Source organism: Aulonocara sp. 'chitande type north' Nkhata Bay, linkage group LG11 (assembly GCF_057382095.1).
Source record: "Aulonocara sp. 'chitande type north' Nkhata Bay isolate Kocher_YH1m ecotype deep benthic linkage group LG11, A_spYH_male_GT1.1, whole genome shotgun sequence".
Taxonomy (NCBI): Eukaryota; Metazoa; Chordata; class Actinopteri; order Cichliformes; family Cichlidae; genus Aulonocara; species Aulonocara sp. 'chitande type north' Nkhata Bay.
In genome coordinates, this window is record NC_141354.1 from 33,252,047 (window position 1) to 33,277,157 (window position 25,111).

General features: G+C 41.1%; 1 protein-coding gene across 8 annotated transcripts in view; it reads right to left on the bottom strand.

The window, feature by feature from the left end:
- Window positions 1-14,527, bottom strand: part of cspg5a (chondroitin sulfate proteoglycan 5a) — a 59,934-nt gene extending 45,407 nt beyond the window's left edge. For 3 of the 8 annotated variants that reach the window (XM_086312242.1, XM_086312240.1, XM_086312238.1), the window contains exon 1: window positions 13,973-14,526. In XM_086312242.1, coding sequence (XP_086168368.1) covers window positions 13,973-14,069 — 97 coding nt within the window. In that variant the 5' untranslated portion in view covers window positions 14,070-14,526. Of the gene's footprint in view, window positions 1-13,972 lie in introns of all 8 variants that reach the window. The other 5 variants (XM_086312243.1, XM_086312241.1, XM_086312239.1 and 2 more) reach the window with 2 other exon arrangements.
- Window positions 14,528-25,111: the final 10,584 nt, after the last annotated feature.

The window sequence follows — 25,111 nt, forward strand, 5'->3', positions numbered from 1 at the left end:
GGTTAGTTAACATTTTGTTATATGACAGTTTTTCTTATATTCTCAGTTCTTTGCACAAAGTAGATTTGTAATCAGCTCTCCTCACAATCTTTTGGGGTAACTTTACACAGATCTCATGTAGCCAGTATGCCGATATCCACTAAGCGACTCTACAAGAGCCAAACCTCTAACTTAAAGCCTGTTCTCTACTCTGCACAGTGAACTTTTCACCAGCAGTTTGCATCTCTAAAGCTTGAAATCAATGTGGATGTGCACTCGCTTTACTGACAGCTGATGCACTTTACTGACTGACTCTGCATTATTCAGAATAAGCATTTTTTTCTTACATCTTTACATATGCAATGTTGTGCAACCCGCCTACAGTAATTAAAAAATGAGTAAGGCACAGCCACAAAGTTTCTCATACTGTATCACCAATGAAAAAACACTCCAAAGAAGAGTAGAGCTGTTGCTTTAAAACTGTAGTTGCTTTAAAACTACTTGAAGACCTGTTCCTCTACACATGAAAGATAACTTTGAGCCCACATTCCAACTGCTAGACGCTGAGTACAGAAGGCTCATCTACAAGTTAGCACACTCAAACTTGTTTATGCACAATAACTTCTGCAGACAGAACTCATGCGGTCTGCTGTTTGAGACCACAGTGGTGTCAATGTGCCTCACTGTGCATCTGTGGACTGGGCTCCAGTTAAGTGCAATTGTCTTCCTTTCAATGGCTCATTAGCTTAATTGGATTAACGAGGAGGAACCGTTTGACAGACAGCTGGTTAAGGAGCTGCGTCTGTGACAGCCCGAGAAAGTAAGTTCTGCATCACATCGGTACACGGCATGTTTATCCCACAGTTGTTCTAATGAGCTGCAGGTAATGTAGAAAATTCACAATTTATACAGAATAAATATTTGCTATTCAGTGGTGGTATAAGTCACCTGAAGTACTTTAGCATTTTTAATGTGCACGATATCCACAACTAAATTAATAAATGGTATAATCAGGCTATGACTTATTGCCTTGTCTAAGACTCATACATAAGCGTTTCATTGTTTATGTTCATGCCTTCAGAACATAAGAGGAAACTTAAGAACAAAAGGACCAACGTTTATGTAAATGCTGTTACAGAGCTGTTTACCTGTGGGCTGCGATAACCCAGTCTGTGTATGTGTCATTAAAAACTCAGATCTCATTATGATTCGCCGATGATAGAAGCACAACCTCCAACAAAACTAAAAACTAAACATAGAATTTCCATAACACATCAAAGCAGCCACTAACAGTTTCATCACACAGTCAGTTCAGTAGATGTTCTATTGCTTTTAATCATGTCACTAGTGACATCTTCAGTTCTTTTATTGCACATTCAAAACTCACCATTTGTTGCTTGGACCTTTTGATGGTGTGGCTTTGCACCCTGCACTTTCTAGGATTAAGAAATGTTCAACCTCAGCTTTCACACCAAGAATAAATGGAAAGTTCTCAAAGTACACAGAAGAAATAAATTCACCCACAAATCAGCCGAGCAGGGTACATCATAGAGATCGTCAAAGGTTTAGAGCAGATACTAAAATGGACAAAAGGCCTGTTTTACAGTATCATTTTCTCAGTGAATCACACCTCTAAAATTTGGTTGACATTTGAACTTTGGTATTAAGCTGAAAGTTGTCTCATCTTATTTTTAAATCAAAAGTGAGATTCGTGAGTTCATGAGTTGATAACATGGGGATTTTTTTTTTTTTTTTGCATTTTAGCAGAGACTGTTTTGGAAATTAGTTTTCAAAAGTCCAACCTTTTGCCCCTGCTCAAAATAGTTTACTCTATAATACAGTAGGGTTTGCATTAAAAAGAAGAACTTAACCGAACGGCCTTATACCCGAGTAATGCCACAAAACTGGTTAACCTAAGCTGCAAGGTTCAGTCAGAGAGCGTCAGTACAGGATTTTGGACTCTGTCAGGGTCTGAGACACACCAGTTGAGGCTCAAATGAGAAACCACCGAAATAAAAGAGCCTTTGTTTGTTTCCCTCCCACTTCAAATGAGACAATTAAACAGCATTACGCAAGATGACGCCTCACGCCGCATGTCTGTGAATCTGTTTATGGTTGTGATTTTGAGTGTGTATGTGTCTGTGCTGTCTCTCTGCCAGCACAGCCCACTGGTAATTGGGGTGGCTTCCAGCTCCCCCAGTGAAGGGTGTGGATGGTCATAATGAGAAGAGAGAGTTCGGCTTTAGTGTGTGTGTGCGTGCGCATCAGACTGATTGTTAGGGGGTGATGGCGCCTCAAGGCCAAGTGCTGTTAGCCTGTTCTGGCGAGCTGCCGACCCTCAGGCTTCGCCCTTTGTTTAACCCAGATCAGTTTGGAGAGAGGAAGCCACTAAACCACCCACAGACCTAGGGGACTCCGACTGGCCTTGACAGACTGTAAAGAAGAAGTTGATTGATAGTGACAGTTAGGGCCCGCCAGTCACTTTGGTGACCCAGAGTGGACTTTGAAGGTGAAAGGTTGGACAGTGGACAGATGACATAGAAAGGCTTGTAAGCGTCCGTTTAAGCACTGTGGTGCTAAACTGCCCATGATGCTGTTTTGGTGTGTCTACATTACAGTATTAGCTTAAAATTTGAAAGCATGTAACAGATTATCTGTAATCACTTGCTCTGCCAAGAAAAAAGAAAAGGAAAATTGGAGGCAGTGTAAGTTTATTCATCAGTCATAAAGTGCTGTGGAGTTGGGTTGGATGTGGTGGGCAGATAAAAAATATCTACGAGGGGAGGATCCTTGCAAAAAGCGCACAAAGTAGTATTTGTGTGAACTAAATAATGCAAATTGTATTGAAAAAGGGAAATCCTGAAAAAATCAGCATCTCTTTAAAACGAACTAAAGGTGAATAATTACATGGTGCTAGTGGGAAGAGAACTGTTTCTCAAATGGTATTAGTACTCCATATTCTCAGTCTTGGACTCTGTTACGTAGCTATGAGTGACTAATAGTTGAGTGACTAAAAAGTGAATATCTATTTAATTTTTACTGGATCTTCAAGCAGTCCCTTGGATCATCTTTTGTCTGTTTATGGCCCTTTACTTGACTTTCGCAAATAGAACTCATTGCATTAAAAAAAAAAAATCCTGTAACCTACTAAATCACACAATTTTGTTATTTTGATTGAAACTTCTCACATTTATCTGTAAATATTTTAGCCAAAATCTAATCCAAAGGTGAACAACACAAACATCTACAGAAACAAAGATTGCAAAGTAGCGTAACATAACAGGCATGTTGCTGTTAAAAGGGAATTTTTTCCCCTCTACATATAATATTTTGTGAGGGGTTTGACATACCAAAAGCATTTGAAAACCAATAGACTGAAAAATAACACAAAAACTGACATGAGTTTCTAGTTTTACTAGGACAGTTCACATTTTTTGCTTTCTTGACAAAAAATGCTTTCACTTTGAATACACCCTTATCTAGGTGGAATATTTGCCATTCATTTTTCATAGTTTATTGGATTAGTCATTATGGATTAAAAAAAAACCCCCACTACAAATAGTATCTTTGCCTTAAATAAAGATTCATTAAAAACACAGCAATCTAACTCCAATTTGATCATGTAGTCATGATAAAACCCGAATCTATCCCCAAAATGGTTTTCCCAAGTTGTTAAAGGCAAAAAACAGGACTTTGGTGTTTTTCTAGCAGTGACTGGATGTTATTCACAGGAATGAGATGATTCTGTGAAGGCGCTGGCACAGAAGTGACCACAGAAGAGACCAGTGAAGCCCAGTGAATGGTGATGAAACAGAGTGACTGAGAGCCTCTTTAACTCATTCTCATTGATCCCAGCTTCAAATACCTGAACCACATGAGAGCCACAGACACATTCCTCATCTCTTATCCCATTCCCACACTCGTTCTAACGAATGGGACACAAGGCCTCTTTATCTTTACTCGTGCTGCTCATTAATATCGACATAAAGCAGCGTTCTGCACTCTGCAACTGTTTTTCCTCACTCTCTCTTATTTTTCACTCATCCATTTCCTTTCCTATTCTCTCTGACCTGCCATCTCCTTACATGCTCCTAACCTCCCCACATCTTACATCATAAATATTACTCATCATGTCATCCCTTCCTCCTTCACTTTCCCTTTCATTTGTGCAATTCTTCCTCTCTATCACCGTCTCTTAATTTTCTCTGATTCACACTGATTTCTCTTTTCCAGTCTGACGCTGCCTTTTTTCCCTTCCGTCGTATAAATCCTTTCATTTCTGATTCTACAGGTGGTGGGATGGAGGAAGGATGTGTTGCCATGGATACACTCTCAGCCTCTCTAGGGTTGATGTAGTGCTCTGAACCCAACAAGAACGACATACATACACATAAAACATACACTAACACACTCATGGACAAACACACACACATGCACACTAAATAATACAACATTTGTCTGTGAAGGTTGATCTCAAAGTTTTGTGCACATTTGCTCACACATGAGCTTTTCCTCCACCTCTTTTCATTTCAGTGACAGATTTGGTACAAGTCCATATACGCATCTAAAGTTACACAGTTTGTTTTCCTCCTCTGCTGCAACAAATATGGGTTTATGAGAGCGCAACAGCACACTCAACACCCTCATCTGAAATTTGAATGCCAAATTTTTTGGTATTAATTTATGAATGGTGAGCGGGAATTTCGTACAACAAGGATATCTGCTGCATCATTTTAGGCAGTTGCATTTAGGTGCCTTGAGCATTTCAGTCTGCTAGTAATTTGTTACCATTGTACAAGGAGTAGCTGGATGTTGCATGTGGACCTTGTTTCTGTCACTAGTATTGAAAAATGGTCAAACACTCGAAGCAACTTGCCCTCTGCTTCCCATGGAGACTACAAAAAATGTCATTATAAAGACTGCAGCCAGATCAACCTTAACTCCCACTACAACCAGCTCACTCCAACTGTCTCACTCATCCACACCCAATAAGTTTCTTATAAATTGGGGTCAAGTATTAAGTTTTGTATCTCATAGTTTAAAAGGGAGAGAGAGAATGATCAGAACGCTCCTCTACAAGGACAATTTATTTCAACGCTTGTAGAAATTTCAGGTCAAATAGCATTGTGTTCAACATATAGCATTGTGTGAATTAAGCAAAGATCACACAAAATCATTGGTACTGACAAAAGAGGCAAAAAAATGATTCAAACTGTTTTGACATTTACTAACTCAAAGTCAACTTACTCAGCTTGTAGCTGCCATTAGAATGACACAAACAGGAATTTTCTTATCTTATGTCCTTTGTCTCTACCTTTCAAACTCCTTACATATATTTCAAAAACTGAAGTGTTTTTTTTAGTGTTTTGTTTAAATGACAATGATCTGGTTAAGTTTGTTTATGTGTAAATAAAATGTGTCTTGATGGAAAGTCATCAAAGGTATGACGTCTGTGAAGGTTTTCAGTCACTCAGGTCATCGTAGTCTAAGGAGGTTGGAAAGAAAAGTGTCTGGACTTCCTTAAGTTGCTTGAAGACGTTTCACGTCTCATCTGAGAAGCTTCTTCAGTTCTAAGGTCAAACAGTGGAGGGTTCCAGACTTGAGCCCTGTAGGAGTGTCCCCCCAAGAGGGTCAAGGACCCCATACTGATCCTCTACCTAATCACATGAGCCAAGGTGTGAAAACGGGTGTAGCTCGCATTCAGCCAAGGTTTCGGGTCAACTCATTGTGAAACCTGGCCCTACCCTATCATGTGAATTCCTAAGGTCAACAGGCCCAGGATGTGAGTGGGCGTTAAGGTGTCTGGGCAGGGATCTCAAAACTGGGTTATAGATGGCAGACAGTAGGTGTCGTAAGCCACCGCCTCTGTTCAAAGATGGTCGTTCACAGTGGACATAAATGGTATGACTTTTGTTTTTTTTAATTAATGGGATAACAATAAACATCTTTCAATGGTCCAAACACGTAGCCAATCACAGCAAGAACTCCATGCAAATGCTAGATAGTCTGTTTTGGAAAGCTTGGGAAATATTTAAATATATAACTTTAGGAGTTAAATTGGGTCTGGGTTCACCAGCTTGCAGAAGACGATGAATAAACATGAAAAAACTGATGTTTTGACCCATCCATCCACCCCAGCCTACTCCCCTCATAGTTATTACAAAAGGCAAACCTGTTTATTTTGCATGAACCACAATGCTGCTGCATGCATGAATGAATCAGTCAGATGTACACAGATCAGCATTTACTGTTAGCAGGACCTATATCTATCTGGACATTGTAATATAAGACTCTGATGCTGCAGACCCTGTGCTCATTAGTGTCAGAAATACTGGATTTAAAATGTTTTTGTCATGTTACCATGACAATTTCCCAAAGCCTGAAATCAGTTTTATTAAGACTAACTCTGATTAAACAATTTATTTAATGTCCAATCACTTAATGTGCTTGATTGGTGATAAAGACTAATTGCCTGCCTGCCTTGTGTGATACTAGAGTTTACTGTCATGCAAATTTGACCGTAAACTGTGAAGCAAACATCACACAATAGGAAAAAAAACCACTATGTAAACTATATAAACCCAGCTGCATAATTATGTCCTTTCCTTCCTGGTTGTTAGCCACGACAGGTGTGTGTGCGTCTGTGTATACGCTCACAGTGGTGTGTGATGGGCAGACTGAATGTTAATATGACAACCTGCAGTAGAGGCGGGAATGCGCACAGCCAGCTAAGGAGAGCTGGTGCACGAGCATGAACTCAGTGACTCGCATCACCAAGGACACGCTCTCAGACAGGCAGTCTAGCACCTACATAACACATTAAAAACAAACACATTTTAAGAGAGATAGACAGTAGAAAGCTGCTACTCTGTAGTACTGGTAACACAAAGAGACAGGTGCAAGCCTACACACAAGCGAAAAAAGATCTGATTCATCTTTCATACATTTTTCACCTTTTGCCTCACACACACACTACCTGCATAAAGACAGAAACATGTAAATTAATGTTCAAGGGTATGCAGAGTTTGAGTGCGCCAACTCAGCACTGCAAAGGAAAAAAAAAGCACACATCCTGTATCATATTGTCTTTGAGGGGGGAGAAAGGACAGAGGCACCCAATGACTGTCAAACTGCTCATGAAACTTTGTCAAGGATTTTCATGACTCTCTTTAGTCAAAAAAGAAAAGGAAAGGAAAAAAACGGCAGAGGATCAATGCCAAGGACGGTTACTGACAACAATCACACCTGTGAGTCAGAGCTGCAGCAAAAACACCTGGGCACAAGGATGATGACATAAAAGGGAAGAAAATGAAAATAGAGGGACACAGGTGAGCTTTAGCAGTTTTTATCTGTTGCAAGATTACCAGTTTCACCATATCAAAGGCAGACCGTTCTCACTCCAGCATATCAGTTTAATTCTTCTCATTATTCTGTGGCAATTTTTAAAGCTTCAAGGCTATGTAAGAATATTTTTCCCATGTTCCTCTTTGTAAACCCAACCTATGTTGGGTACTTCAAACAGTGCAGTGTTTTAGCTATGAATGCAGGTGACTATTGCGTTAATTTATATTACATACTGTACTTGTCCTGATACAAATAAACATTACACTGCAAAAAACAGACGTCAATGAACACCACCAGCCTGGAAGAAGAAATGTCAGATGTGGGCTGTAATTCACAGGTTGTGGAACAAGGAACGGCGAGTGTAGGTGGACTCTGTTAATTCTGCTGCACTTGTGGACTCACTTTCTGAGCTCTTGTTTGAAACAATAATATGAGCGACACTAAGGAGCAGCTGTTCCAAGTGCAGAGGTGGGTGGTTTATTTAAATGCGACAGCCCTGAGACTGGGCGTCTTAATAAGTATGGCAAAAATAACTCCGCTGTCACTTTGGTGATTTTGTCTACAAGAACAAATTAAGTCATCGCACCAAATGTGTGGAACTGATGCAGTAAATTTGCACGTTCAATCACACTCCAACCAGCGAAACCATTTAAACTACCATCAGTGAATAAATGTGATTACATTCAGCAGGAGTTCTGGTATCGCACTCTGCATTTATCTTCATGTTAAAGAGTTTTTCTTGCAGTATTGCTGTTGTTCAATTTTTTAAAAGCCACAACTTTTCTCAAATAAACACAAGAACCTTTAGAAATATGAGACTGACTGCCCTTCCAGAGATACCCAACAGTTTCTGAATCAATTTATAATTTCTTTACTATGCATAATGAAAACACTCAGTGGAAGTTCACATAAAATAACTCAACATACTTTGCGTTCTATTTTCATAGCTTGCTGCTCCATTTGGCTCAGTGTCTGCTTTTAAGGACATTATTCACTCGTGACCTCAATAAGCAAAATCTGACATTTAGTTTTATTAACTTAACAAATTATGCTTGTGTCGTGATGTATCGCTGAAACTATAAGCAAACTGGTACCACTTTGCCTGGAACATACAACACACATTTTAGACTTTTTGTCCTTTTTCACTGGGCATTGCTACTTTTCGACAAATCACACACACACACTTTTGTGTAGAGGACAGTCTGTCTGCACACACACAGCAATGCCAATAAAGCCTGGACAGCAGCTGGTCGGGTCAAGCCCGTGGCCACCTGCGTATGCTAGCAGTGATCTGTGGGCAGATCCAGGTGTGAGGATATTTCAGGTAAGATTAGGATCATATAGGTTCCTAACAAACAGATTTATCTGGGATGAAACACATAATAGCCAATGACATGATAATGCTTTGTACATAAGTCATCACATGTATAACTGTAGTCATATAACGCTTCCTATACTTGGGATGCAACTTTGCATTATTTCCACACACCACCAAACAGTAAGTAAGAAAGAAAAAATGCTAAAAGTATCAAACAGTACCTTTAAAATACTGCAAAAGTGCACAACTTCAAAAGTTAACATAAAAGTTTCATAACATCCTGCTTGACTTATATCGTAAACTGTGGGCAGATTCACTTTGTGCTGAATACTACTTTAATCAAATATCCATCTGTGCCCTCATGTCAGCCACTGAAATTCAGATCTGTGGAATATCATCACTGTCGGTCACTGGGATATGTATGCTTCATAATACCAGGGGATGTTGCTTTGATATCAGCTAGCCTTAAATCAGCTGACAGGAGCAGATCGGTGTAATACTTTCAGCAGGGCTGACTCTGTGTTATAATTGGCCCCGAAATCCAACTGAAACTTTTCAAAGATTTTGTTATGTTGCAAATATGTAAGAAACTGATTTAAAATTATTTTTCCAAGACTTCGAAGAGGAAGAAAAGTTAAGACATAGCTTGGTAGCTGTTGGGTAAGATGGGGTCTAGCTGGTTGTTCTTCACTTCAGCAGGGGTTGAACAACTGCCTGTTTGAAGAGAAATGATAGACCTAGAAGTGCTGATGAAGTTTATTTTTTAAGATTTCAAATGAGACTTAAATCTTGTCCTGTTTCCATTTTCTTTCTGATCTTCTGCTAAGAGCTCTAGTGGCGTCACTGATCCAGGGTGACTGTTTAGGCCTGGGATTCTTCGGTTTATATGGAGTATGATTCTCCATAACTGAGGAGCAAGTGGTGTTTAATAAATTAGTAAGGTCCTCAGTGCTGGGATAGGGCAGGGGAGCCTGTACAGTCCAAATATCTAAGGCGGCTTTGAAGGCCCCACAAAAACTGTTAGCAATGGAGGAATTAATATAATGTGACTGGCGGAAAGGGAGATGTGGTTTTTGTAGGGGAGAGAGGGAGCAGCACATCAAAAATGACAGAGAGCTGGTCTGATAAACAAGCATCAGTTATGTTTGGATTAAAAACTGGAATACCAGATAACTAGGTCTATGGTGCAGCCCAGTTTGTGAGTGTGTGCAGAGGGATGTGGCCTTTATATGAACTGATGTGAGTCTCATACAGAGCATTAAAAGGCAAGTAGTATTGTTAATGATATGCATCACATCCAATGCAATATGCAATCCATGTTTTTAATATGTTAAAGCTTTTTGTGTCACTTTTGCTAAAGCATCAAAATAAAGCTACTAAGTGTATTACAGGAAATAACACAGTCACAGTGAAGTCACAAGCCCTGGTACTCCTTCAGTCAGTGCCAAGCCTGGATAAATGAGGAGGGCTGCATTGGGCATAAAATATAGAATAGAGGAAAATGATATGCTGGGGTTACCTCACAAAGCGATCAGCTGAGAGAAGAAGTTGAAAATGAATCATTTAAAAAAAAAAAAAACATCTTCAGAGTGTTGCATCACAGATTCCTTGTTCTGATTCAAGGAAGACAAAATGGATATCACTGCTGTCTTTTCATTTTCTGTCACTTTACTAACAAGACCGCTTGTCGCGGCTAATTGCTTCCTGAACTCTGCTCTTTATACACAACTGCAGCGTTTTGGAAACGCCAGCCATCAATCCTGGCTGCTCTGCATGTCCACGACACACTCATGCCAGCTCAGATAGAAGATATGATGCAATATATAAAATCACATCACTTTCTGTACTTTCTTATAAAACCTGGAGTGCATATGCAAACTCTGAACATGTAACAAGCACCAAGGCTAACTGTATATGAGCTGCAAGGTGGCATGAAGAGATGAAGACTGCTTCTATGTGCTGAGTTTAGACACTATTGTTTCTGGAGCCAATACTAAATTGGCTCCACTGGAAATCAAACACTGCGCCGAGTATGAAATCATTATCCAGAAATAATGAATAGACAGTACAAATAATGATAACATCTACAAATTAGAGCTGGTAATAAAAGATTACGTCCACTCTCAGTGGACACAGACACACACATGCATGTATGGTCAGTAGGCGGAGAACCACCAGACTTGGCAAGAAATGTAAGCATTAGCCAAAAATCCAACCAACATTTTGAACTTAATGGAATTCAAAGCGCGATCGCACATTATGCCCGTGATATGAACACACTGTTCAGTGGATGTGTGTGGTTTCCATGGAGACCAAAAGGTGGAGGATGAGCGAGTGCAAAGCCATTGTTCACCAATAACCAGAGCATAGACGGAGTAAATTTTGTGTTGCTTGCTTTTTAAAATAAAGAGGCTGGACTGGGTTAGTGGAGTCATGGAGGGAGGATTTGGCTTGAAGATTAACCCAGTGCACATCAAAGATAATCTGTCAACATGCAGATATGTGTCAGCAGGCCAGAAGAGAAGAGACACTGAGAGAGGAGGGGGGAGATGAAGGGAGAGCATAAGATGAGGAAAGGCTGCGTAGATTCATGAGATTCATTACAGAAACAAGCGCTGGACACCGTTACGCCATCCATCACATATCAACCACCTGAAATGCTCATAGGGGATGGGACGACGGGAGAGACGGCGACATAAAAGTGTTAAACACACAAGAGGGAGGAGGATTGCAAATGGCCACGGGAGAAAAAGACGACAGCAAATGAGTGACGGGTTTCTGGTCGGCTGTCATCGTCTCAGCACAGTTGGCCTTGGTCGTCTGAGCATCAGTCACAGATGTGGGGCAAGCTGCCGCCTCCTTATTCACCGGTGAAGCGAGAAGATGTGATGATGATGATGATGATGATGTGCGTGTATGTGTGGATGGAGAAGGAGGAGGGGGAAGGATTGTTAGCCCAAGGTTGTTTTATGTTGTCTGCACCACATCAGCTGACCTGTTTTTGTTATCCATCCACTTAAGGTTGAGCTGACACCAAATGCCTGCTATAGTGTGGACAAAAGACCCTAAATGATTTATTGGTACTCAAGTTGAGTTTAAGGTGATCAAACTGTATTTTATTACCCTAAAATTCTTAGCTTGACCCACAAAGGTGATGATGAACAACAGCTGCTGAACGAATTATATTTTCTTACTGACATTTGAGGGCTTAAGAGGTTGAATCATTAGCTCATTAGCACCTGGTGCTAAACTAATATGGTGAATTTGGGAAAGAATATATGTGTTCATCATGTTTAGCTCAAAGCAGTGCTGCCCCTACACTCTAAAACAGATGATAGTGTAGCTGTGAGGAGATTTTTTTAATGATTCCACTGCAATAACTGATTAATATTGCCAAAAAGATTTAAGTTTGGAGTCGTGATGCAATATCAATACACACCTTTAAGGGAACTTCTTAATATTCTGACAAATGTGCATACAGCAAAGACACCACTGAGTTACTGCGCCCAGATTAGAAATAGTTCCAGCAAATAATTTTAGAGATGCATGTAGTTGAATGTTTTTAACTTTTAGGGGGGGGGGGGGGGGGGGGGGGGGTTCCAGTTGTCCTAGAAAGCCTTGCAGCATTATTAATCCTCACATATAACTTTGCTTGGGATAAATACATTTAAAAAAAATATTAATTTAAATGAATCTAAAGCTCTATCATCAATGTGCATTACATTGCATGGGTAAGGTTTGAAAAACTTTTAAAATCCTTTAAAAACTGGTTTTCATCATCACACTTTAGTGTGACAAAGCAGGAGAAACGGCCTGCTTGCATCCATGACATTAGTGCGGGAAACTGGAACAAAGGCTGCTGAATGAAATGACATAATTTGGTCGGAGGGTTAAGTCATTATTTTTGTTCGGCTGCTGCTGAATGTGTAGAAAGCTTCCAGACACATTTATGGATTTTGCTCAGTATTAAACAGGCGGACAATAAAATATGTGGCTTTAACCTCACAATCACACTCCATGAATTTCAGCGAGCGTTATGAAAGGAATCAGCCAGATTATATTAGATTATAACGCCAGACTGATTCCATCTCGTGCACGCTCCTGCATTATTAATCTGACAGCAATGTAGCTCGGCCGTGCGCAATGAATCTCAGACAAAGACACACACACACACACACACACACAGGCAGAGGCAGAGAGCTTTCTTGTCTTTTTTAATGTTTTTTCCCCTTCCTCTCTGTGTATCAGAATGTCCGTTCAGATCCCTTCATGAATTATTCATCAGGTCCCCCCCGGCCCTAATCCTCGCCTTTGTGTCGCTGTAGTGCCAGTGCGCCTCCAGGGAACCGGTTTACTGCATCGACTGGACGCTGTCACTGCCACAAATCTCTAAATTCTCCCAAAAATGTTCCTGCTGCTGCTTAATGTGTGCCCGCAGTGCTCAAAGTGATGATTTACTGAGTTGATTTGTCGGTGACTGACGTCCAAAATGCCGCCGTGTCGGTGCATCGGCATGTCTTTAATGCTGGAGCCAGTTAAACGGTTTTTAAACCCTCCCCTGCTGCATAATGACTTACATTGCTTGCAACACTGAACACTGAGAACATATAGTCGTATACTTCTATGACATCCCCATATAAGCCCTTCCACAGACTCACGGTAATATTTTAACTTATGTCTTAACACCCCCTCTTGCGCCGTGTCCGTATGGGTTTAAATTGACCCAGTTGTTGCCTCCTCTGGTGTTTCCATAATATATTCACGAGGACTTAAATTGCCGTCTCGTGCGTTTATCCTGACCTGATTTTGCTTTATGCCATTTTTGTTTCTCGTAGCATCTCCATGACATCCCCACTGGGACCTGTGTTCAATGGTGAGCTTTCCGTGACCTAATCAGGACATTTTCTCTCCTAAAATGTAAAGATTCACACGAAATTGCACAGGAAGCCCTACAGCGTGATGTCCAGGTGACAGCTGTTTTACTGTCAATAAAATGTATATATTTATTTAACATATAGCCCATTTTCGACGACGCATCCTCCGAAATCAGATTTATTTCAGATTGCATTGATTAGAAAATGACCAATAAAACGTTATTAATATGGCACCCAACTGTAGTCTATTGAGTGTGAAGTGTTGCCTAACCTACAATCAGAGCCTCACTGACCTCCTTTCTGGCTGCCCTGTGGGAGTGTGTTAAGGTACCCTGACTTGCTGCAGCAGCAAGAAATTTAACAAAAAAAAAAGAAAGGAAGAAAGGAAAAAAAAGAAAAATCAAGGAATAAAACATTTTGAGGTGATTAAACTGGACAGTGAAGGGCAGTTTCTTACCGCGGACAGACAACGGGATCAAGTGCAGAGCCAGGACGCACGACAGCAGCGTTAGTCTCCAGCATCCCGTGCAAAAGATCGCTTGCTTCTCCTGCATCCTTGCTGTAGAGTGATAGGCTTTGATGGTCAGACGAAAGAAGAGAGATTCCTTTTTGTTATAATTTTAATAACAAGAGAGTTCGGTGGAGGTTGCAAAAAGTAATCCGGACAAGTGGAGCTGCTGATTTGCGTGCGGTCTAGACTCAAGCCTCCCCGCGCTTCTCCTCCATAGCCGCTTGGTCTCAGCTGTCTCCGCGTATCTGCTCCGTTCTTTCACTCGCTTGTTCAACGCAGTGAGGCTGGTTACGGCTCCATCGCCAAAAAGCGGCGGTCGGAGACGGCGGTGGTGGGGTGTTGGTGGTGGTGGTGGTGGAGGCGGGGGTTACTTTTGGGGGAGTAGACGCACGCCGTGGCTCGGTTTAGCTCGGAACGGATTGGTGCTTTGGGCACTTTGTGACTGAGAAGGGAACAAACGTACGGCGGTGTGCAGTGCGCTCGGCAGCCTTCTCATCATCTGGGGAGGAGAAAAAAGGGCCGGTGATGCCCCCCTCCTCTTCTTCCCTACGCCCCCATCCTCATCCCTCCTCCCTTCCCTCCCTCGTTCATTTCCCCTTGAAGTCTCCCTACTCCTACTCCCCTCATCCTCCGGTTTCCTAAAACTTTCCCCGACTTTTTCTATCGCCAAAGCCCTTTTATCCATCTTGCTTATCCATAAAACATTTTGTCTCCCCCCATGTATACATCTCCTACAATATTCTTCCTTCCCTCATATTCCATTTCGCCCCCTTTCCAGACCCTAAACCTCTACTTTTGCCCATTATTGCTGCCATCCTTACAATTTTCTCAGGCATTATTTTCCTCCTCACTAAGTCAAAAAAAAATCTTAAAACACAAACAGAACAGAGCAAGATGTATGGTAAAAGTTCAAAACAGTTAAAACGCTATGGATAATAATCTGTGCTTGACATAAATTGAAGTTCGCACAGCCCAGGCAGCTACAGGTTTAGTTTATGATTCCTAAAGAAGTGCTTTGACATCTAGGGGAAGCATCCATCCCCAAGTTATCAGCTAATCAGCTGTAGTAACTCACTAACTGATGGTACATTTACTGCACACATTTAGCTTGGATGACTGATTCAGTCTCCTTCACTGAGCAAAGAGGCCTACTACACCTGATGCTGGTCTTTTGTTGCCTAAGCATCTCCCACTAGCACGCCAACCATTCCCAGTACTGCTGAATCTCCCACAGACCACATAAATCTGATGGACTACACTTTCCTCAAGCTTTTTATATATATAGCTTCCTCTTCTTCAAAATTCTTGTCTTTGTCTCTATTCTTTCTAAATCCATCCTCTCTCAAAACACATTCCCTCCTCCTTTCCCTCATTTATTTTGAACTCTTTTTTCTCTAGTTCCTCATCCTAAGGCACTTGCCCTTTCCCCTTTTTTTCTAAAAACAAGTGAATCCTTTTCTGGGTGACTCTTTTCTTCCTCTCCCAACTTTTCCACCTCATTTCACTCTTTTTTAAGGTCAACATGGAATGTTGTCTTCCCATTGTTGATGGTTTATTCTTTCCATACTGTTTCATTCACCTCTCTTCATCACCCCCTCTTTTTAATGCCTTTGTTTTTTGTCCTTCTTCCTCTGACTCATTATACATACATTAATTCATGTATTTATTGCAGAATATATCTCATTCTTCATTTTTCCAAAAACCTTTCCCATTCTTGTTAAAACCTTTTATTCTCATTCTTTAAGAAAGTTTCCCTCCTCTTCTTCACTGATTAAGTCAAAGCCTCCTTTTCCTTCAATAAACATTTTCTTCGATTTTCCACCTGCATCCCAAGACTTCTCACTTCTTCCCCGAGAGTCAAAGTTTTCCTCATCCATCACTCTTCCATTCCCACTTTTCTTTTTCTAAACTTTTCATCACCTCCACCCTCCTTCCAACCCTTTCCCACAGGTTGCGATCATTTGCTATTCATCTGATCATGCTGGATCTCAATAGAAGTGCACTCTTCACTCTGGCCACTTTTTTTCCGACGAAGGAGATCAGTCACTATCGAAGGAGCTTTACTTTCCTTTGTTCACTGCATATGCGTCTCAGAGAGAATGAGGTAGTTTGAGATCATGTTAAAAAAAAAGTGTAGTGCAGTCAAAACAACTAGCTTTGTTTGATGGTGTGACTCAGAGACTCAAACAAAAGAGGGGGAGTAGGCCTAGAGGAGGGATGGGGGTGTCTGCGGTGAAAAGAGGGGGATGCACATGGTGATGAATGCCCAAGGGCCTTGGGGGTAATGATCGTGGTGGGGGTCGTGGGCATTCTTCCACACAAAAACAGCATAAAGGAAGAGAACGAGGCTGGGCAACAGGAGGTGTTTTGTGCTTGGGTGTGCATGTGTATTTATATTTATACATATATGTGTGTGTTCTTGTAACACTACTTGGCTGCTTATGTGCATCTGTGCATTTGAAAGCAGCAGCAATGGCAGATTTTGGATTTTTTACTAAATGTTTAGCAGAATAGAAAATGTGTGCAGTGAATTGTGAAAAGTGGGTCACAAGGACAACTTGGCAGCTTTGATTTAAATAATATAAAATATTACAGATCCAGCATGTAACAAAGACCTATCCTCAACCAAAATACTCTTCATCTCCCTCTCTCCTTCCACCTCCTGCAATGACCCACAGAAGCTTCAGTGTACTCATGACCACAACAATAATGCATCCACACTGCTGACCTTTCTGTTCATTTCAGCTTTCATCTGATTTTCTGGGCGACTGCTTTATCTATTCCACTGTGTGATGCCACTGACAGCAATGCTGGACAGAGAAGAAATAACAAAAGTTGCCCTATCTGGTATGAAAATTCATTTCTGGTGCATTTCAGAACAATCTTTCACCAAAACGAGATATCTCCCAAGTCTAATAAACTGGTTTATTTGCCTTTTCACCAGTGTTTTCTTCATCTCATTCAGCTGTTTGCATTAATGTTGTCAGTTGGCAGGCTGAATTATTGGTCCAAAATTCATCATTTTTATAAACTAATGATTTTGGAAGATGCAATAAAGGAGAACTAAGGTGTGCAAAGCAAGATTTCCACGCTAACAGTCTAAGCATGCTGGTGTTTCATGGGTATCATGCCCATAGTTTAGCAGGATAACATATCAGATATGGCCTATGGTGAATATGTAGCATTAGAGTTAGAATGAATCCTAATCAGGACCAAATCTCAAAGTAGAAAAACTAAAGAGTTACATTTCACAGATTTTTGTTTTCTCCACATTGTGAAGAGGTAACCTTAAGTTACCAACAATGAAGAGATTCACATTTTGGCAGATGTAGGTCAAGTAATTAATTAATAGAGAGGTAAGTAATAGTATGAAACAAAAAGGATTAGGTGTTATGCTGCTCTGATGAGTACTGCTTCATTTTCCTTATTTGTTTAATTTTTCTTATTGAGGAAACTGGAGCACAGCACTGTTGTCCTCGGGATTCCCATATACTTGTTTGCCATTCGCCTAGGGACCATTTTTGACCCGAGGACAACACAAGGGTTACAATAGAACAAATTCCACAGAAGGCCCTACAGCAAGAAACCAGAGTTTGGTGACTATTTCATGGTTTGCCGTGACTTTCAGCTGGCTGTTGGGCACCAGATCTCGTGGAAATCTTTCCAAGAGTTGTTTTGATAATTGAATCAAAACAGCAAATGATCGACCTCATGATAGCACTTGAGGAACAAAAAGTCAATAAGATAAAAGGATTCTTATTCTGGGCACTCAAAATGTCCTCAATGTATTGTATGCATCATTTAAATCGGTGTGTAGAAACAGCACTGAGATAAAGTCGCACAAGTAAACATGGCAATTTCATAAAGCGTAATGTCATAAATCTGCTGTGAAAGGAGAATGTTCATTAAATTAGGATTAAAAATATAATTTAATATTTTTAAATTAAAAATCTTAAATGGTGGTGACTCAAATTTCCTGTTTGCATCAGTCGGAAACCCAGCTATTCATGAAAGTTTAATTGATCGCTAAAATTGTTGTTGAATTTCTAGTCAACAGGCTACTTGTTTACATAATTAAAAGTCTTCAAATGTACAAGAACTGGTATCACAGAAACTCCAACACAGTTTCTTTGGCAGCTGCAAACAAAATGTGTATCGATAGTAAGGTCTGATGTCTTCTGTTACAACGGGATAACCTTCATGTTCACTGTAAACAAGCACACAGATTAGGAACTACACATGAACATCAGCCTAATTCTGTCTGGACGTGTGGCATTTCCCACTGTTTTAGGGTCAATGCTTTCTACTATCGTGTACGTATCAGGGTCACGTGCTGTTGTTATGATAGTCCGGGCGCTTCTGTGTTATTAAACAGGAAACGGTGCTCATCAACACACAGATTAGGCCCATTTAATCTCTCGGTCAACCCCTGAAACAAAAGAAGCCTCCACCCCACCCCCATCCCCCCCGGCTCAGCACCTCTGATGGAATAATAAATGATATGGCATCCTGAGCATTACATTCTTCATCACCTACTCTTGTTTTCCTCCATCCTCCACTTGCTCTGTTGTCACAGTGCAAGCAGAATAATGAAAATCATTTCTAATAAAGTTGAACAACCAACGAGTTTCACATTTCCCTGCTGCAGTGTCATTTCCTTATCTAGAAGTTCCAGCCAAGAACAACATCCTCAAAATTTTGAAATAAAAGAGGAAAATATACACTTTTGGATGACTGGCTGGTGCATTATTCTGGCCCATAATAATAAAGACAGAAATCATTTTAGGACATGTATGAAAATAACTGTGCTGGGGCTTTGTGAGGGGACACGTACCCTGCCAGTTTAAGTCAGCATCTGCACAAGGTAGATGTAGTTGTGACCCATAAAGCAAATTGCTCACTGGTGGTGTTCCAAACAACTGGAGCTTCCTGAAACAAACGCCACAGCAGTCTTGTAAGTAATTGCAGACCTGGGGTTATTGTATGACCTATATCTCCATACACGCAGCGTAAATTATATCCAGTCTCATTAGGTTACTTTGACAAAGGGTGACGAGAGCAGAATCTGGTTTTGAAACCAGGAGAATGCTGCTTGGCATACATGTGAAAATAAGATGCTGTTTCCTGACTTATTGTTACAGATTTTGTAAGTCAGTCTTTTTAGAGTTGATGCTCATTCATTTTCTTGCCTATATCCTAAAAAAAAACATTTGTGGTCCAAAAAGATGGGGAATAATTACTGTGTTTGATATACTTACAGATTTCATTTGCATGAGTTTCACACATTAAAAACATAAATGCTACAGTGTGACTGTTTTTATTACACATTAAAACACAAACAAATAGTGTACATATTTCAGGAGGGTTTAGGGAACAGTGTTTGAACAATCTGACAGCAGCGGGAGGAAAAGACGTGCAGCGTTGCTCCTTTGAACTCTGTATGTGGAGCATCCGGTCACTGAAGGAGCTGTCCAGTGCTGTCAGAGTTTCATGCAGGGGGAGGGAGGCTTTCTTCCTCAGTGAAGACAGAGAGAGAGCTCTTCTCTCTCCCCACACCTCCGTTATATCCATTGAGCATCCCAAGATAGAATGTGCTGCACCAACAGACCACCGCAAAAGACCCTCAGCCAGATAGATACATTTTAAAAAGGCTTATGTAATAAAGTCCCAAATTTACCACGTATTAAAGTATTGTTATGATTACACAGTACTTGAAACCTAACAATAATTTGTTGTGTGCTGTATCTTTTGATACTTTATTTTTAGCAGAACAGCGTGGTTCAAAAAACAAACAGAGCATTTCAAACATTTCCCGTTTGTTTCCTGTTTGTAGACTACAGCAGCAATGTCTATCTCCAGATGGAGGCTCTCACCCATCTTCACATTTTCATTCACTTATTCTTCGTATAAATATCTTGAAATCATTCCTGTCAAAAAAACTTGGATCATCTCTCCCCATGTGGGATAAATTTTACTCCTTCTAATTCCAACCTGACATTTAGTATTGCCACTTCTCACGAATGTTTATTGTTTTGTTGCCTTTTGGAGCATTTTCATAGGATTATCTGATAAATATTGCTGTGAGGAAAAAACATCCAAGAAGTTTGTGCTGCAGTTTTGGTGAATGAAAATGTGTTTTATAAGCACGTAGCACTCATTAGAGGCCGTCTGTGTGATGTAGCTGCATAGTTTATGGACACAGCTAACCTATGTTAGCAATTTTGGCACTTTGACATGACCCTGACTCATTTGAAATGAGTCAGGGTCATGTCAAAGTGCTAAAATGGTCAAATGAGTCATATGACCATTTTTCAGATGTGGGTTAGGGGTTCAGATTGCCCTCACTTGGGTAAGGGGTCACACAAAGGTGATTAGCAACTCGATAGCTCAACCCAAGGTTTACCAGTCTAGCTACAAAAAACATGTAGTGTTCGCAGCATCTTTAAAAGTCATCTTTGCACAGAGGTCTGAGGCATCTTCCAGGAATGGTGGCACTGTTTTCCTGTGAACTGACTGTCAGTAAGCGGCTATTTCATATCTGTTGATCTCAAACATGGCCTGCTTCGGAGCACGTTAGATCAGCTCAGCTGAACAAGTTACCATGGTGATGGAATTCCCTTCATCATACCGACAACTCAGAGTTAACCCTGAAGTTATTCAGATAAGCTCAAATCCAGCTTCATAGTACAAGCTTCAGGTGCAGTATTGAGTGGATTTGCTTCACAGGGAGAGAATACAACAGGTTTCTTCTACAGGAAATCCACCTGATTCATGTCCAACATGCTCTAAACACCTGACAAAACTAAATCTATCTCAGTGAAAAGATGTTACATTTGTGGTGAACACAGGAACTTGGAAGCTCTGCGGAAATTAAAATTTAATGTACATCACTTCTGTCCTTGTCATGATCATTCAACAGATGTTTCATTTGTAGCCACATACACTCATTCATTTCAGTTAAATTTGAATTATGTACTGCAAATTAATAAAAAATAAACACGAATCTCACTTACCTTAAAAAACTTTATAGAGAAGCCAACAATCTCCTGTAAGGAAATACTTGACACCTGGGCATAAATATCAACCGATTTATCAGGAAAAAACCTCCAGCAGAACCAGGCTCAGTGAGAACAGCCATGTGCTCTGACTAAAGGTTAGGAAAAAGCGAGGATAGAGAAAAGAATGTAGAGAGATGGCAAACAGCATAACAAATACTTGGCAGGTTGGTGGGACCAGTCACCACAGATCGAGTAGTTCCAGAGTGAGAGAGACACGCTTGCCAGAAAGTACAGAGAGGTGGCAGAGAAGAAAAAGAACCAACCAAATCTAAGCTAGATTTAAATAATTTGTTTTCATTAGTTAATAAGACCCACTAAGAACTATAACACAATTAGGTAGAAATGATAAGAAAATCCATGCGGCTGTTTGTTTGAGTCACGAGAGGACTGGGGCCCATTCCATGACAGTGGCATGCCAGTTGTATGTAATATAAATTCATTTAAACTGTTAACTTAGACAAAAGCCAATCAAAATCTAATGTGCAATTTAAACTCTTATTGAGTTTAGAGTAAAAAATCCCCCTTTCTGTGATTGTTGGGTTTTCTCTGTATGTATTATTGTAGGGTCTACCTTACAATGTAAAGCGACTGTTGAGGCAACTGTTGTTGTGATTTGGTGCTATATAAATAAACTTGAATTGAACTGAATTGTAAAATCCAATGAGGTCAGTGTTGGAAGAAGAAATGCTGTGGATCACAGGAAGTTCCACAGCAGGCCAGAAGTTACAGAAGCTTAACTAAGGGAGGCTTAAGGGTCACCTGATCTAGCCCTAGCTAAACTCTGACATCTGAAGGCTTTGTCTCCCATTCTACTTTTGGAAACTCTAGGAAAAAAATAAGATTGCAATCTGAGAGCAAAGTGTTCAATTGATAAGATAGGTGCTAATATGACATCTAATATAATACTATGAGGTCTTAACAATATGATGGGACATGGTTATACAATGTTTTGTGGTGAGTAGAAGGATTTTAAGTTGAAATTTAGATTTTAGAGGAAGCCAATAAAGACAAGTCAAAATATGGGAGAAATATTATCTCCCCCTTCCCTGTCAGTGCTCTCGCTGCAGTGTTTTGGACAAACTGAAAGCTTTTAAGGGAACTTACAGAACAACCCAATAATAATGAATTCTAAATGATTCCAAGAGTCCCCACAGTGCTGCTAGGGACGAGGGTAATGCCATCCAAGTCAGTATCTGGTTAGACACATTGTTTCTTCAAGGGCCAAGTACGAAAATTTCAGTTTTGTTTGAATTTAGAAGTAGGAAACTACAGGTCACCCAGGCCTGTATGTCTTTTAAACATGCCTGTAGTTTAACTGCTCTTTATCATCTGGCTTCACAGATAAATATACCTCTTTAAATAGCAATAAAAATTTAGGTTTTGCGTTTTTTTATAACGTTACTTAAGGGACGGATGTATGGAGCAAAGGTTATTGGTCTCAAAACAGGGCCCCATGAAACTCAATGACACTGCTGAATCTCTGTTTGCCCTTCTGTAAACGTCACTGTACACCACTGTCATGTCTGTAAACATCAGCTTTCATTCTTCTGTCCGTCTGTCACAAATTACCCCGACACTCATCTTCACCCACGTCACCCTGCCTTCACTCTCTTCTTTCCTCCGTTAAACACTGTCTGTTGTTTTGGATGGTTGACCCAAGGTATGGAAACTCGTCCACCTTCAATACCTCAATTCTTTGCATCGTCTTTGCTACATATATTACCTCTCCAGACTCTTGTCCACCTGCTCCCTGCTCTCACTTATGTTGTTGCAAACAACATAGTCCACAGAGACTCCTGTCTGGCCTTATTTGTTAACCTGTCCATCACCAAATAAGAAGGGCCTAAGAGCTGACACCTGATGATCTCATGGCCACCTTGAACCCAATCAGTCACCCCTACCGCAAACTTGCAGTACCGCAGTTCCTCTCTTGACAGTTTATTATAGGCTTTCTCTAGAAGACACAGTGATGCTTCTTCTGACCTTGTCTATACTTCCCCAGTATCACTCTCAAAGCAAACACTGACTCTGTCTCTGCATGAAACCATACTGCTACTTACTGACCATCACGTCTCCTCTTAACCTAGCTCCCGCAACTCTTCCCCATATCTTCAAGGTATGCCTCCTCAGATGTATCCCTCTGTGGTTACTGCACCCCTGCACATCACTGTCCTCTCTCCTACACATCTTCATACCTCCACAGGCAAGTTATTTAGGCCAGCCACCTTCCAATTGACTAACTTTCCCTCATTTTCTTCATTCATCAGCGCCTCAAAGCACTCCATCCATCTTCTCAGCACGCTCACTTTACTTGTTAGTACACTGACATTTCTGTCCTTAATAACCCTAACCTGCTGCAGGTCTATTTCAATCATTAGAATGACTGTAGCAATAAAAATTAATGCAGAGTTAACTGAATCATTAATTTAACCAGAATAAATCCTCATCTGTATATCGTGGTTTAAATCATGACTCAAGTCATCACTATCACGTCATGCTTTCAAACAACATTGCAGTTTTCAGTCCACATCACTGACTACATGTGTGTAAAAGTCAGATAAAGGACTATAGTGAAACAATGGCTTTGGGGGAGGAGACAAAAGATGAGAAAGAGAGGAAGGGAAGGGTGCAGTCTTTGTATCACTCCTTCACTCCACCAGCTCCTGTAGTGCTGTGAACAGCTGGCCTTCTTTACCCTTCTCCATTTTTTATGATACTCACAGACACTTATTGGCACATACACAGTGCACACACAGGCACAACATTTATGCCCTTTTAAACATGCAGATACAGCAGTCAAATGTCAGCTGTGAAAACAGCATGACCAAATTATTAATAGACAATTATGTGGTTTGCATTATCAATATATTTAGACAGTGTACACTAGACTAGGTAGCTGGGGATCGGTCCGCCAAGGCCTCCGGTCCTGGCTGCCGCCTGGCACACAATGCACTCAACTCCTATGGCGCCTCCTGCGGGTGATGGGCCTGCAGGAAGATGTGCCCATGTCCCTTTTTCAGGCTGTGCCTGGCCGGGCCTCATGGACTAAGGCCCGGCCCTCAGGCACCCTCCCCAGGCCTAGTTCCAGGGCAGGGCTCCGGTAACCCTATCCCAAGCAGGGTGAACTGTTCCCTTGATGTTCTACTCACAGGGGTCTTCTGAATTGCTCTTTGTCTGGTCCCTCAGCCAGGACCAATTTGCCATGGGAGACCCTACCAAGGGGCAAAAGCCCCCAGACAACATAGCCCGTTGGATCCCTGGGACACACAAACCCCTCCACTGCAATACGGTAGCAATTCAGTGATTTGATGATCAATTTTGTAATCGTATCACCAGACCTGCACCTCCATTGCCAAAGCCGCTTCACTGAGCTGCGATCGCAAGGTGATGAAGGGAGCCACCAGGCTAAAGGAGGAGTCTTATCGGGCTTGGTTAGCCTGTGTTGTCTTGGTCGACACGTCTCTACAATGTTGCGTGGAGATCAGGGGCGGTACCTCTGGATTGGCAGACTGGGGTGGTGGTTCCCATTTTTAAGAAGGAGGACCGGAGGGTGTGTTCCAGCTATAACACTCCACAGCCTCCCTGGGAAAGTCTATGCCAGGGTGCTGGAGAAGAGGGTCCGTCCATTAGTCGAACCTCGGATACAGGAAGAACAATGTGGTTTTCATCCTGGTCGTGGAACACTGGACCAGCTCTTTATCCTTCTATACCTGAGGGTGCATGGGAGTTTGCCAAACCAGTCTACATGTGTTTTGTGGACTTGGAGAAGGCATTCGACCGTGTCTCTCAGCGTGTGCTGCAGCAGGTGCTTCGGGAGTATGGGGTGTGTGGCCCGATCCTTATACAACCGTAATAAGGCCTTGGTCCGCATAGCTGGCAATAGGAGTGTTTCAGGTTAGGCTATTGTTGACTACTACTGACTATTGTTGAAGAGTTCCCTTAAATTTTGAGTCAACATCTAAACAGTTTCACTAGCTGCCATATGAAAAATGCTAATCCTACTGCTAGTAGTGACCACAGATTTGTA